The sequence below is a fragment of the Zea mays genome, chromosome 7 (genome assembly GCF_902167145.1).
Source record: "Zea mays cultivar B73 chromosome 7, Zm-B73-REFERENCE-NAM-5.0, whole genome shotgun sequence".
Classification (NCBI taxonomy): Eukaryota; Viridiplantae; Streptophyta; class Magnoliopsida; order Poales; family Poaceae; genus Zea; species Zea mays.
The window spans coordinates 65355397-65368911 of NC_050102.1; the positions used below are offsets into that span (position 1 = coordinate 65355397).

The window sequence follows — 13515 nt, forward strand, 5'->3', positions numbered from 1 at the left end:
CCTCTCCCGCGACTGGGCGATTCATCAGCTCGATGTCAAGAATGCCTTCCTCCATGGCACTCTGACAGAGACTGTCTACTGCAGCCAGCCCACCGGCTTCGTCGACGCCGACCGTCCGGATCTGGTCTGCCGGCTGAACCGGTCCCTGTACGGCCTCAAGCAGGCGCCACGGGCTTGGTACAGTCGCTTTGCCTCCTACCTGGCCTCCATCGGTTTCGTTGAGGCCAAGTCGAACACGTCCCTGTTCATCTACCGGCGCGGCGACGACACCGTCTACCTCCTGCTCTACGTCGACGACATTGTGCTCACGGCATCCACCGCCGACCTTCTACACCGCACGATCGTCGCCCTTCAGCGGGAGTTCGCGATGAAGGACCTGGGCCCCTCCACCACTTCCTCGGCATCACCGCCGAGCGTCGGCCCCAGGGTCTCTTCCTCCACCAGCGCCAGTACGCCATCGACATCCTGGAGCGGGCTGGCATGTCTGACTGCAAGCCCTGCTCCACGCCTGTCGACACTCAGGCGAAGCTCTCTGAGGACGACGGGCCTCCGGTCGCCGACGCGACGTCCTACCGGAGCCTGACCGGCGCACTCCAGTACCTCACCTTCTCCAGGCCCGACATCGCATATGCCGTCCAGCAGGTGTGCCTGCATATGCACACTCCGCGGGAGCCCCATCTCACCGCGCTCAAGCGCATTCTGCGCTACCTCCGTGGCTCCCTCGACTACGGCCTCCTCCGACCGTCCCCGACGTCGGAGCTCGTGGTCTACACCGACGCTGACTGGGCTGGCTGTCCCGACACGCGCCGGTCCACCTCCGGTTACGCCGTGTTCCTGGGCGCCAACCTAGTCTCTTGGGCCGCTAAGCGTCAGCCCGTCGTCTCTCGCTCCAGCGCTGAGGCTGAGTACCGTGCCGTGGCCGAGGCCTCCTGGCTGCGCCAGCTCCTCCACGAGCTCCACAGTCCCCTCCAGCGCGCCACCCTCGTCTACTGCGACAACGTCAGCGCGGTCTACCTCTCCACCAACCCCGTGCAGCATCAGCGCACGAAGCATGTGGAGATCGACCTGCACTTCGTCCGCGAGCGTGTCGCTGCCGGTGACGTTCGAGTTCTCAGCGTCCCCACCACGCTTCAGTTCGCCGACATCTTCACCAAGGGGTTATCGTCGAGTGTCTTTTTAGACTTTCGATCCAGTCTCAACATCTGTACAGGATAGAGTTGTGACTGCGGGGGGGTGTTAGATTACCCGTCTAGGGTTTGTGGTATTCCCCTTGTAATGACCGTCATACCCCCAGTGTAATGGGCCTGGCCCAGTTACTTACTCTATTAATACCACTCCCAACCCTGTTTAGGGTATGGGTTCAGTTTCCAACACACAGCCTGTGAAGAATTACAACCATGCCCCTCATAAAAGTTTACAACATTGACTCAGACCTTTATGGACTAAAAGGTCATTCTATCTTTAAGTCGGTTCGACCCTTCATCTTCGGATATGTTGTAATACCGAAGCTTCATGAATGGTACCTTCGGCGTCACGTACGAGCAGCTTCAGCCGAAGCTGTCTCTTTCTGCAGGACCTTCGGCGACGAAGCATGGTCCCAACAGTCTCATTAACCTTGATTATGAAAGTCAATGTAATAAAAAGGATATTTAAGTATTTCTGAAAATACTAAAAAAATGTTGTTATCATGTAGACAATTTTAATACGAAGATAATACAATTTGAATGGATCAAATCGGAGTTAGTATGAGAAAGTTATGACTTCCTTTTGTTCTTAGGTATATTTTTATATATAATAATCAATTTTCGGATTAAATCTATAATTACACCAGATTATTGGACTGCGGCCACCATTTCTTCGGAACCAATGGTTCTTTACACAAGAAAAAGGACTCTTTTGTAATGGTTCTATAACGACTGCTGATGGCGGGTTAATTCTACATAAAGGCGAGGTCTCTTTCGCAAAAGCGACAGATCGAAGGGGTATCTTTGCACTGGGGCCGATGGATCTTGGATCTACGGTTAGGATTAGATTCCAATTCAAGCAAACCGGTATGTTCTACTGGCCATTGGATCGTGGACCAGCAGCTTGGATCTTAGGTAAGCCAGATCGACAGGGATCCGACCGATCTCAGATCGATGGTCCCCGACCAATCTCCGAAACGTTATGTCACCGACTAATTCCTACGCATTCATCTCGGAATCATTGGCCCAGATGTTGTTTGATTTTGATCAAATCTGTACCGTTGGTGACCGATCCAACGACCACGACCTAACCCAACCCAGGTGACCGCGCCAGCGGCGGCGCGCACGCTGGACACGGCGGCGCCATCGCCGGCCTCCACCTGCCACCAATTTCCTCGCCTAGAACTCGAATCTGGGGGGTACTACACGAAGCCGGGACTAATGTAAGAGTATGGGTGGGGTTCTTACCGAGAGCCGTGCGGGCAGGGCTCCTCGTTGTTATGCGGTGTCAGGGCCTAAGGAGGCCCACGGAGGGGCTGCAGTAGCAGCAGCCATGGGCCCTCCAAGGTGGATTAGATAAGGATAGTTAGAGATAAGATTAGAAGATTAGTTGAGATTATTTAGAAGATTAGTTGAGATTATCTAGAAAGGTTATCAGTTAGTTTGTTGAGAGTTTTTAGGAGAGTTTTAAGGAGATAAGGATATCTAGTTAGACAGGGGCGGCCAGCCGGCCTATTTATGTATTCAACTGATGAGAAATAAAGTAAGGTAAGAATTAGAAGAGAGAAATCCTCCTTTTGCTCGGCCGTGGGCAGAGGCCCCCGGCCGACGTTCCTGCCCATCGATACCCCTCTCCAATCTCTCACCGATCTAGCGACCATAACATGCGGATTCGCGGCTACGCAGGAACCCCGACGAGCAATCGCTCGAACCTAGGTCGTCGTTTCCGTCCGATACGCCAGCAAGCACGCTCGGTGTGATCCTGCAAACCCCGGCAATGGCAGAACGACGGCAGGCGCGGGGATTGGCTGCAACGGCTCTGATCTCTCTCCTCACGTGGCGGCGGCGCTTCACTCGGCTCCGATCTTCTACACGGGGTATAGGACGAGGGAGGACCACGACCTGGTGTTTTTATACACATGCGAATAGGGTCACAACCACCCGAGTGCACATGATGGCGCCGGATGCGGTGAAGTCCACCATGACACTGCAGTGTGTTCTGTGTTGTTGCAGGAAAGAAAGGAAGGCTAACGGGTGGGTCCCACACGACAGCGAGACGGAGTCGCGCTTGACAAGAAATCTATCGCGTGCGGGTGTGAACCGGGGTCTGACTGTAGGGCCCCAGGTGTCAGCGGGGGATACAGGTGCAAGAGCGCGTGAGCGCGCGTGGTGTGGCTGGCTTTGTGGGCCCCACATGTCGACGTCGCATCATTGTTGGGTTGGCGGTGTGTGAGAAGTAAGTTGGGCTGACTAGGGTTCGGCTCAGGACGGACATGTTTCCCTTTTTATTTTTTTCTCTTTTGTTATTTCTTTGCTCTATTTTCTTTTCTTCCACAAGCTAAATTCAAATCCAAATTAGTTCTATGTTCAAACTCACATTCAAGTGCACGATCAAAATTTCTGCATGAGATGCATGAATATATATATATATATATATATTGTTGGTGACTTGTTCTCAAATGCTATGAATCAAGAACAAGGCAACATAAAATGTTAAATATCAAAGGCCCTTCGTCCTTCAAATCATTATTTCCCTTCGGACATAACGAATTTAGGACGAAGGTCATGAAGGACATACCTTCATGATCATGATAAAAAATGGAGAACATTCAAACAAAATATAGAAAGTGACACAATTTCTATAAACATTATTATTAATCTATTTCTATTTTTATTACTTGTTTAAACAAAGATAAATTACAAATGTACCTTCGGCTTGAAGGAAAAGAATACAGGTGTGACGCGAAAGTGAATGCTAAGTCAGCGTGAACAGTACGGGAATACTGTTCACCTATTTATAGGCACGGGTTGCAGCCCATGCAAGATTACATTAATGCCCTTTACATTTATCAATAACTCTATAGTAATTCTTCGAGGTCTAGTTTGGCTTTTCATCTTTAAGTCGGTTTTCCCTTCCCGCCGTGATGCCGAAGCTCTTCTGCATATAGCTTCGTGATCATCTTATCCTTCATCGTGATCACCATCCTAGTCAAGCTTCGTCTTGACCATGCTTCTGTATACCCGCAACCTGATTCCTGATTCCGAAGATACCTGCTCGCATACTTAGAAAACATTGTCAAATCACGTTTTTGAGGACCTTCGGAAGTCGAAGGTCCCCAACAGTAGCCCCTCGCAATATTAATTTTGCTGTAATAATAAATTCATATTGCGATATGGACGGAGGCTTTGAGCCGAAGGTCCGAAAAAACACCTTCCCTTTGCTAGAATAGCAACAGTCTTTGACAAGCGGGACCCTCCAGTTTTCGACATAATGGGTGTATAAATAGGGGCTCGCCACAATTTATTTGGCACGCTCTCTTGCCATCTGTTTTGCCTGCTCAAATAGTTTTCTGCCCACAAATATTTGGTTGCCTCCCTAGTTTTAAGCTTCGGAAGCGAGAGGCAAGAATTCCGAAGAGATGTATGAGAAGAAGGTTGCTGCCGAAATGAAGCTGAGCCTTTCTGAAGAGATGCATCTGGGTTTTCTTGAGTCAATAGCAAAGACGAATACAGAGAAGATTACAAGGGAGATTTTAGAAGGTTTATCTGAAGATACTGGTGATAGTGACAGTTATGATGCAGACAGTGGGGGTGAAGATTCCGAAGATCGACCATGGCGACCAAGCCATTCAGTCTTCGGAAAATCAACTATTGGGCAAAGTCACCTTGAAAACATGAGGGGGAGTTATTTTCGAGATATGTCCATTGTGAGAGCAGATGTCGGAGAAAGAACTGTGCCGACTCCCGAAGATGATGAAGTCGTTATCTTCCGAAGCTTTTTAAAAGCTGGACTACGATTCCCTATAAGCAGATTTGTGGTAGAAGTTCTGAAAATATATCAGGTTTACCTTCATCAACTTACCCCTGAAGCAATAATAAGAATGAGAATCTTCGTCTGGGCTGTGAAGAGTCAGGGCCTAGAGCCAAGTGCGAAAAGCTTTTGCAATATACATGAATTATTATACGAAACGAAGCCCTGGGGTAAAGAGCAATATCATAACAACTTTGGTTGCTACAACTTCGGTGCTCGCTCTGGATCAAGCTGTCCTGTGCCCACCTTTCGGAAAAGATGGCCCGGAGAATGGATGAAAGAATGGTTCTATGTAAAAAATGATTTGAAGGTTCGCGAGGATATTAAGGATGTCATCATGTGCCCCATCTGGCAGCGCTTCGGACTCCGGAAACCGAAGGTAGAAATGGATGAAGTAGCCGAAGAATGCCAACGGGCCTTCGGCGTAGTCTGCTCTTTTATTGGGACAAGGGATTTAATACAAGAACACATTGCCTTCAGAGTGTGGCCTCTTGCAGATAATTGGGAAATGCCGAAAGAAACTGTTAAAGAAACTGACGAAGGTGGGCTAGTCAGGCTGAAGTATACATTCAAGTACGGAGACAAGTTCGTTGAACCAGATGATGATTGGTTAAAGAGCATTGAGACTGTAAGTGATGAATTGCTTGGGGTATATTCGAAGGCCGAAGACACTGCATTGTCAGCGGCCTTCGGAGGCCGAAAAAAGAAAAGACTCAACCGAGTGTTTGATGCAGTCAGGTTTGTCTACCCCGACTATCGCTATCCAATGCGGGGGCAAAAAAGAAAAGGCACAACTTCTGCGAAAGAAACAGCTGCAGCTGCTCCTAGCGAGCCAGCGCCGAAGAGAAAAAGGGTAAAGGTTCTCACACACCGGCCACGCTACATTGAACCAGCCACGGTGCCTGCATTCGCCGGTGAGACCTCTTCGGCCACCAAAGCTAAAGAGCCAACCCTGCTGCCAGAAGTCAAAGAAATGGCCGAAGTGCCAGCGGCGGAAAAGATGGAAGAACCAAAGACGGAAGAAGCGAAAACATCAGCTGAGGGAGTGAAAATATCAGAAATTTCAAGTCCTTCAGAAGAAATTGAAGCAGCAAAAATTAAAAAGGGGCCAACAGTGACCCCAAAAAGAAAAAGAATGGTTAATGTGTTAGATGTTTTGGAAACAATTAAACTTCCAAGCACAACCCCAAAGAAGACTGCTGAAACTTCTGAGGCGCTTGCTGAAGTATCCGTTGCTAAAGCTCCGAAGCAACAGACTGGAGTTGAAACCGGGCCTTCAGAACCAACTAAGGTAATACCTTTGGAAGCAGAAGAAGCAAAAATTGCAAAGGCAACCGAAGAAATGAAAATGTCAGAGCCAACTTTGGTCGAAGAAATTGATACCGCTGCCCCCGAAGCATCTTCCAAAATATACGATTATATCGTGCGACATGCTTCGGGGAAAAAGTTATCGGAAGAAGTTTTTGAAGCTAATCACTATGCCAAAGAATTGAAATATCCGAAGGGGGCACTAGTGTTCAATGGGACGAACGAAGAAGATTTCCTATACTGCCTCCCAGACAACAAAGAATTATCCGTCTGTCGGGAGATGGCTAGAAGTATGGGGTTTCCGAAGCTCGAAGCTAGATTATGTGCTATGACGAAGGAGGATCTCGCGGATAGTCTTGCGTACAATAGCCTGAAGGTATGAGAATTGGGCGTTTGGAAATTTTATAATTCGTAACTCATTCTTTTATTCTTATACCAACTTTTTTATATATAGGGTTTAATTCTAAGCAATGCATTGAGAGCACAAAAGAGTGCCGATGACGAGAGCTATGAAATTGCGTTCAACAACCTACGATCAGAAGTTATTAAACTGAGAAACGAAGCTCTGGAAAAGGATAAAATTCTGCTTACATTGGTAGACAAGGTAAAAAAGGACGAAGCTGCCTCAAAGGCCCAGGCCGAAGCCCAAAAACGTGAAATTAAAGATTTTCAGAAACAGCTAGCTAGAGCTAAAGAAGAACGTATACTTGAAGAAACAAAACGAGAGCTTAGTGATCAATTGGCCAATCATTTAGAGATAAGTGTTAAGGAGCTTCGTGCATCCCAGTGAAAATGCTATGTTAAATCCATAGAGTGCGTCAAGAAGATAAAATCCAGCTTCGCCAGCGTTGACGCATTCTCTAGTGAAGAGAATTTCTCAAGAGGCAATCCTGAAGGTCCAATGGAATGGATCAGTCACGAAGCAGAGGCCTTCGAGGAAATTCTGAATAGCCGCGGTGACATCTGCGCTTTTTCGGGTGCTAGAGGGATTGCTGCTGTTTTGGAGAGGAAGGGCTGCGAGCATGTAAAATCCTTAGCGCAGTCCGAAGCTACCTTGTCCACTGAAGACATTAAAAACCCCTCACCCGAAGCAAGCATGGTCGGCGGGAAATTATTCACCGATATCTGGGATAACGGCGGCCGAGAATTGGCGCAAGAAATTATTCAAAAGAGTGAAAAAGGCATCCACGATGCTAGAAAAGTAGCGGAAGCTGCCGAGAAAAGTACAGAGCCCGAAGGGCAAATAGGTATTAATTAGTGGTTTTTATCATGCTGTAATTTTTAATTCCAGACTCTGTTCGCGGTTTGTAATAGTAATATAGCTGTATCTTCTCTTCCCTCAGAACCTGCTGAGGCATCTCCAGGCCCCCACCCGAAGGGGGACGATGAAATTAGAAAAATGGCCGAAGCCATTATGGACAAGGTTATCGACCAGCTACTGAACGAAGCTGCGGAAATAGTTCTTAAGGAGGACTAAACGCTATTGTAGAAACATTTGGAACGTAACATGTGTAATACATTGTAAATTTGAATGTAATATATAATTTATTTATAGTTTAATTCTTTACGATGCATGAAATTTTGCATACATACCATTTTTTGAGCCTTCAGCGAAAAAAAACACGTTCCCTTCTTTTCATGCTTCGTGAAGAAAATCTTTTCATACTTATCTGATGAAGAATATCCAAGCTTCGTGAAATATTCTCCGAAGCTATAAAAAAGTTTTGTGTTGCATCTCCGATGAGGCTATACTTCATCTCGATTTGTCTTGTGCCTTAGCACGATTTTCTCTTTTCCAAAATATTCTCCGAAGACCAACACTGTATCCCCTTCTTGTTCCACATGCAATATGCTGTATGATGCTTATGTTATGCAGAATGATGTGATGATGTTATGTTATGTAAAATGATATTTGTGCCGCAGATACATATCCCTAAAATAGAGCACACACACTTTTTATCTCAGCGCTGACTTTTCGCTGTAAGCCTCCCTTAGGAGCTTCTTCGCCTTTTACTTTCAGCGGAATCAGCGTTTATTTTTCGCTGTAAGCCTCCCTTAGCAGCTTCTTCGCCTTTTACTTTCAGCGGAATCAGCGTTTATTTTTCGCTGTAAGCCTCCCTTAGGAGCTTCTTCGCCTTTTACTTTCGGCGGAATCAGCGCTTATTTTTCGCTGCAGTTTCAGAAAACTTACACTGCGTTCCCTTAGGAGCGACTTTTTACTGTTTCGAGGAATTTGTACTATGTCCGTTAGGACAAATGTTTGATAATACAGAGGTCCTTCATGCCACCATAAATTTGTATGCTTCGACAAATCAAGCCTATGGAAAAGACATATTTTTATTATGGTAATAGACGAAAGTGTTACAAGAAATCAAAAAACGATAAAAGACACTTAAACTCCTCATAATTGTTCCTTACTAACAAAAAGGTAATACTGAATGTAAGAATGCGAAAGAACTGCTGTTGAGGTAGGATATCCATCAATAAATGTGCTTCGACTCCGGCACAGTGCTGTTTACTGTGCGAGCTTCGGACTCCTCTCTGAAATCCCTCTGAAGGTGATTGTGCTGACTCCCTTCTGGCTGCTGTCCTCGCTGCGTCGGCGGCGGTGGTGGAGGATGCTGCCAAGATGCTTGGGGTTGGCTTGCCGAAGCGACAGAAGCTGCGGGGTGGTTGCCTACATATTCTGTAATATAAGGCGAATGATACGAATCAGTATGCATGACCTGCTTCGGCTGACTCTGTTGCGTAGCTGCTTCTGCTATCTCCTTCTGCTTCTGGATGGTAACGTGACACATCCTGGTGGTATGGCCCTTATCTTCACCATAGAATAGGCAATAAATTTTTCTTGGCTGATCTCCAAACCTTCCCCCGAAGCCCCTGGCGCCTCTGCCTCTTGGCGCTGGTGGCCGAAAAGAACTTTGTTGCTGGCCCGAAGCTTGTGAAGAGTATTGTGGCCTTTGCTGCTGACTCCCTCGATCATCAGTTTGAGCAGAGTTATGAATTGACCTAACGTGCCTCGGGTGAAATCTTCCTCCGAAGCCCCTGGTCATTTCAGAGAACCTGAATACTTCCTCCCTTCTTTGGCGGAAGTCATTGTCAGCTCGAATGTATTCGTCCATCTTTTGGAGCAGCTTCTCCAACGTTTGTGGTGGTTTCCTGGCAAAGTACTGCGCTGAAGGTCCAGGCCGAAGCCCCTTAATCATGGCTTCAATGACAATTTCATTGGGCACTGTTGGCGCTTGTGCCCTCAGACGTAGAAACCTTCGGACGTACGCCTGGAGGTATTCTTCGTGGTCCTGGGTACACTGAAATAAAGCTTGAGCAGTGACTGGCTTCGTCTGAAACCCTTGGAAGCTAGTTATCAGCATATCCTTCAACTTCTGGCAAGAAGTGATTGTCCCTGGCCGAAGAGAAGAGTACCAGGTCTGAGCAACGCTCTTGACGGCCATGACAAAAGATTTTGCCATGACTGCCGTATTGCCACCATACGAAGATATGGTTGCTTCATAGCTCATCAGGAATTGCTTCGGGTCTGTATGACCGTCATACATGGGGAGCTGGGGTGGCTTGTAAGACTGGGGCCATGGTGTAGCCTGCAATTCTGTTGAGAGAGAAGCATCATCAAAAGCAAAGTTTCCATGATGGAAATCTTCATACCAGTCGTCCTCATTGTGGAAGCCTTCCTGATGGAGCTCTCTGCGTGGAGGCCTTCAGCTCTGATTATCTTGAACAAGATGCCGAACCTCTTCAGAAGCTTCGTCTATCTGTCTCTGAAGATCAGCTAGACGAGCCATCTTCTCCTTCTTGCGCTGCACCTGTTGCTGAAGGATCTTCAGGTTTTGGATCTCCTGATCCAGGTCATCCTCCGGAGGTGTTGGACTAACAGCCTTCCTCTTCTGGCTTCGGGCCTCTCTAAGAGAAAGGACGTCCTGATTGGGATCCAGCGGCTGTAAAGTACCAGCCCCTGTCGCTGAAGCTTTTTTCGGCGGCATGACGAAGGTGATGCTTGCCGAAAGTGTTCAAGACTCAAAAAATGGAAGTGAGTTCACCGGAGGTGGGCGTCAATGTTGGGGACTTGTTCTCAAATGCTATGAATCAAGAACAAGACAACATAAAATGTTAAATATCAAAGGCCCTTCGTCCTTCAAATCATTATTTCCCTTCGGACATAACGAATTTAGGACAAAGGTCATGAAGGACATACCTTCATGATCATGATAAAAAATGGAGAACATTCAAACAAAATATAGAAAGTGACACAATTTCTATAAACATTATTATTAATCTATTTCTATTTTTATTACTTGTTTAAACAAAGATAAATTACAAATGTACCTTCGGCTTGAAGGAAAAGAATACAGGCGTGACGCGAAAGTGAATGCCAAGTCAGCGTGAACAGTACGGGAATACTGTTCACCTATTTATAGGCACGGGTCGCAGCCCATGCAAGATTACATTAATGCCCTTTACATTTATCAATAACTCTATAGTAATTCTTCGAGGTCTAGTTTGGCTTTTCATCTTTAAGTCGGTTTCCCCTTCCCGCCGTGATGCCGAAGCTCTTCTGCATATAGCTTCGTGATCATCCTATCCTTCGTCGTGATCACCATCCTAGTCAAGCTTCGTCTTGACCATGCTTCTGTATACCCGCAACCTGATTCCTGATTCCGAAGATACCTGCTCGCATACTTAGAAAACATTGTCAAATCACGTTTTTGAGGACCTTCGAAAGCCGAAGGTCCCCAACATATATATTTGTTTATCTATTTTTAAGGAATGTCTCAATAATAGAACACAACATCAAATAACTTTTAATATTACTCCTCAACTCATAAACTAAGTTCAATAATGTTATATTTAGGGTTTACAAACCATGTCGTGTCAGTCGAGCCCTGGGGCTGCACCATGGGACCCACCACGCATCACCACAGGGACGTCAGCCACGAACCTGCCGCAGGGACGGGAGTAATTGGCAGTGCCATATCCAGGAGCACCACTTCATACAATGAGGAGAAGGGGACTTGCCACAACGGACGAAGGACTTTTCTCTCTTTATTCCGTCTCTCTCTCTCTCTCTCTCTAAGAAGAGAGAGCAATGTAAGGCATGACCCTTAGGATATAAAAGGGAAGGACCCTCTTCCTTAGAAGGATAGGTACACAAGCACACTTGTTGTAACACGCTCAGCAATACTACGATCAGCACTACGCTGGAGTAGGGTGCGAACCCGAACCAGTAGAACCCCTGTATCTCAAGTTCATCGTTCAAGTCTTAGTGATTCACCATTCGGAGTGAGTCCGCGCTAGCACCCCTATCGAACACAAATTTTATTGTCCCCCGGTTTCCAAAACCACGACAAGTTCTTCCGAGGACAGCGGACGATGGCCTCAGATCGGAGATGGCTGGCCTCCTACCACCTCACATGTGTAGCCCAAACGTGGTACTATGCCCTCATCGGAGTGCTTTCGTGAGTTGTGCTCCCTTCGCTTTGGACCGACTGTGCGGGGTACACGCCTCTCCGAGCTGGCGCGCCTTCCGTTCACCTCCATAGTGTAGGACTACGTCGACCGCTTCAACGTAGTGTTGTGCCACTCCTGCAACCTCTTAGCACCCTCGAAGGTCGAGTTGTTCGTGGGCGGGCTCCGAGACCACATTCACATCGATGTCGAGCTTCGCGAGCCGTGAGACCTCTAGTCGGCCATGTACTTGGCCCCAGGTCTTCGAGACCCACGCAGCTGCATCGTAACCGCCCCCGACAGCGCGGGGCGCCAAACCTCCGCCGTGCTAGTACCAGCCTGCGCCAACCCGAGCCTCGCTGGACGTGCCACTGCAGCAACCACCCCTAGCACCTGGGCGGCGGGCCAGCCCCGACAAAAACCGGCGGCCCTGCTCGCCAATTCCGTCTTCTTTCCCCTGCCGAATAGCAAGATCGGCGTCGTCAAGGTCTCTGCTACAACTGCGATGAACCATATGTCCGCAGCCACGTCTGTCAATGCCTCTTCTACTTGGAGTCGGCCGACTTCGTTGACGAAGACATCATGGCTACGACGTTGTGGCAGGGATTGATTCGGGTGGATGAATTTTTGGGGCCTCTACCCCGACTTCCAGCTCGAGGACGAGCTGTTTGCGCAGGCGGGGAGAGATGTTATGACTGGCATCAGCTATAAGAGACGTCGGGATCAGGATCAGGAGGCTGAAAGGCCAATTTATCATTAGAAAAGGAGATAGCTATTAGATAGGAGTTAGTTAGATAGGATATGATAAGAAGCTATTAAATAGGGTTAGTTAGATAAGATAAGATGAGAGGAGGGACTATAAAACAACTCTATACAGTGTACACCTATATTTATAATCAAGTAGAAGCAATTACTATTGCCCGCTTCCCCAGGGAGCAGGGTGACCCCTAGCCGCCACCCCTTCTTGCTCCTCTCGCTTGCAGTCCTAATCCAACATCAGTACGGTACTGTAGCGCGGTACTGTAGCGCGGGTGCTGTAGAACCCTCTGTTCTCTTGCTCTCCTTCAGTCGAGCCCAGCCATGGCGCCCCAGCGCCGTGATCGTTGTCGGTCCCCTGCACCTCACCCCGCACCTCACCCCTATTCCCTACGCCGCGTTCCCGGTAGGATCCACAATCCTATCAGAGTGAGCACTAAACTTCAGAGGAGCACCATTGCACCAACGAATGTCCACCTCTTGAAACTTGGCACCCTCAAGATCTTCAATACCAGTACCTCCATGCACCACGCTGCCACAGCTGTGGAGAGCACCTCCTCATTTTAAGATAATCACATGAGAGTTTGCCAGATCTCTGAGAGCCTTTTTCTTCAGAGTCAGATCTTGCAACATTTTGATACAGATTGTTCCTGCTCCTCCGCTGCACATTCTGAAAAGAACTACCATTTCTAAGCCCCATAAGGCTGCAGAGGTAATACAGTTATGAATAAAACAACTTCTTGTTGCCCAGCCTAATACTGCCAAGTTATAACAGTGATTTATATTTTATATTAGTTGTACCAGGTTTCATTTTTTATTGTTGAATTCGTTATTTGAAATGATTGTGTTCACTAATAGGGCAATAAATCGGTCTTGTTCTGCAGCTATTGTCAGCAGAGAGTTTATGGGAGCATGGGCTGTGCGCAAGCAATTTTGAAGCGTCATGGATCTCAAAGACCTGGAAGAAAGGAGTAGGCAATTTAAGTGTAGGAATTTGTG

General features: G+C 47.4%; 1 protein-coding gene across 13 annotated transcripts in view; it reads left to right on the forward strand.

Moving 5' to 3' along the window:
• LOC100278251 (protein HESO1) overlaps nt 1-13515 on the forward strand; it is a 36182-nt gene that overhangs the window by 21547 nt on the left and 1120 nt on the right. For 7 of the 13 annotated variants that reach the window (XM_020540892.3, XM_020540890.3, XM_020540893.2 and 4 more), the window contains 2 exons: nt 13160-13228; nt 13401-13502. In XM_020540892.3, the coding sequence (XP_020396481.1) occupies nt 13160-13228; nt 13401-13502 (171 nt within the window). The remainder of the gene's footprint in view (nt 1-13159; nt 13229-13400; nt 13503-13515) is intronic. The other 6 variants (XR_004851439.1, XM_035960939.1, XM_035960941.1 and 3 more) reach the window with 1 other exon arrangement.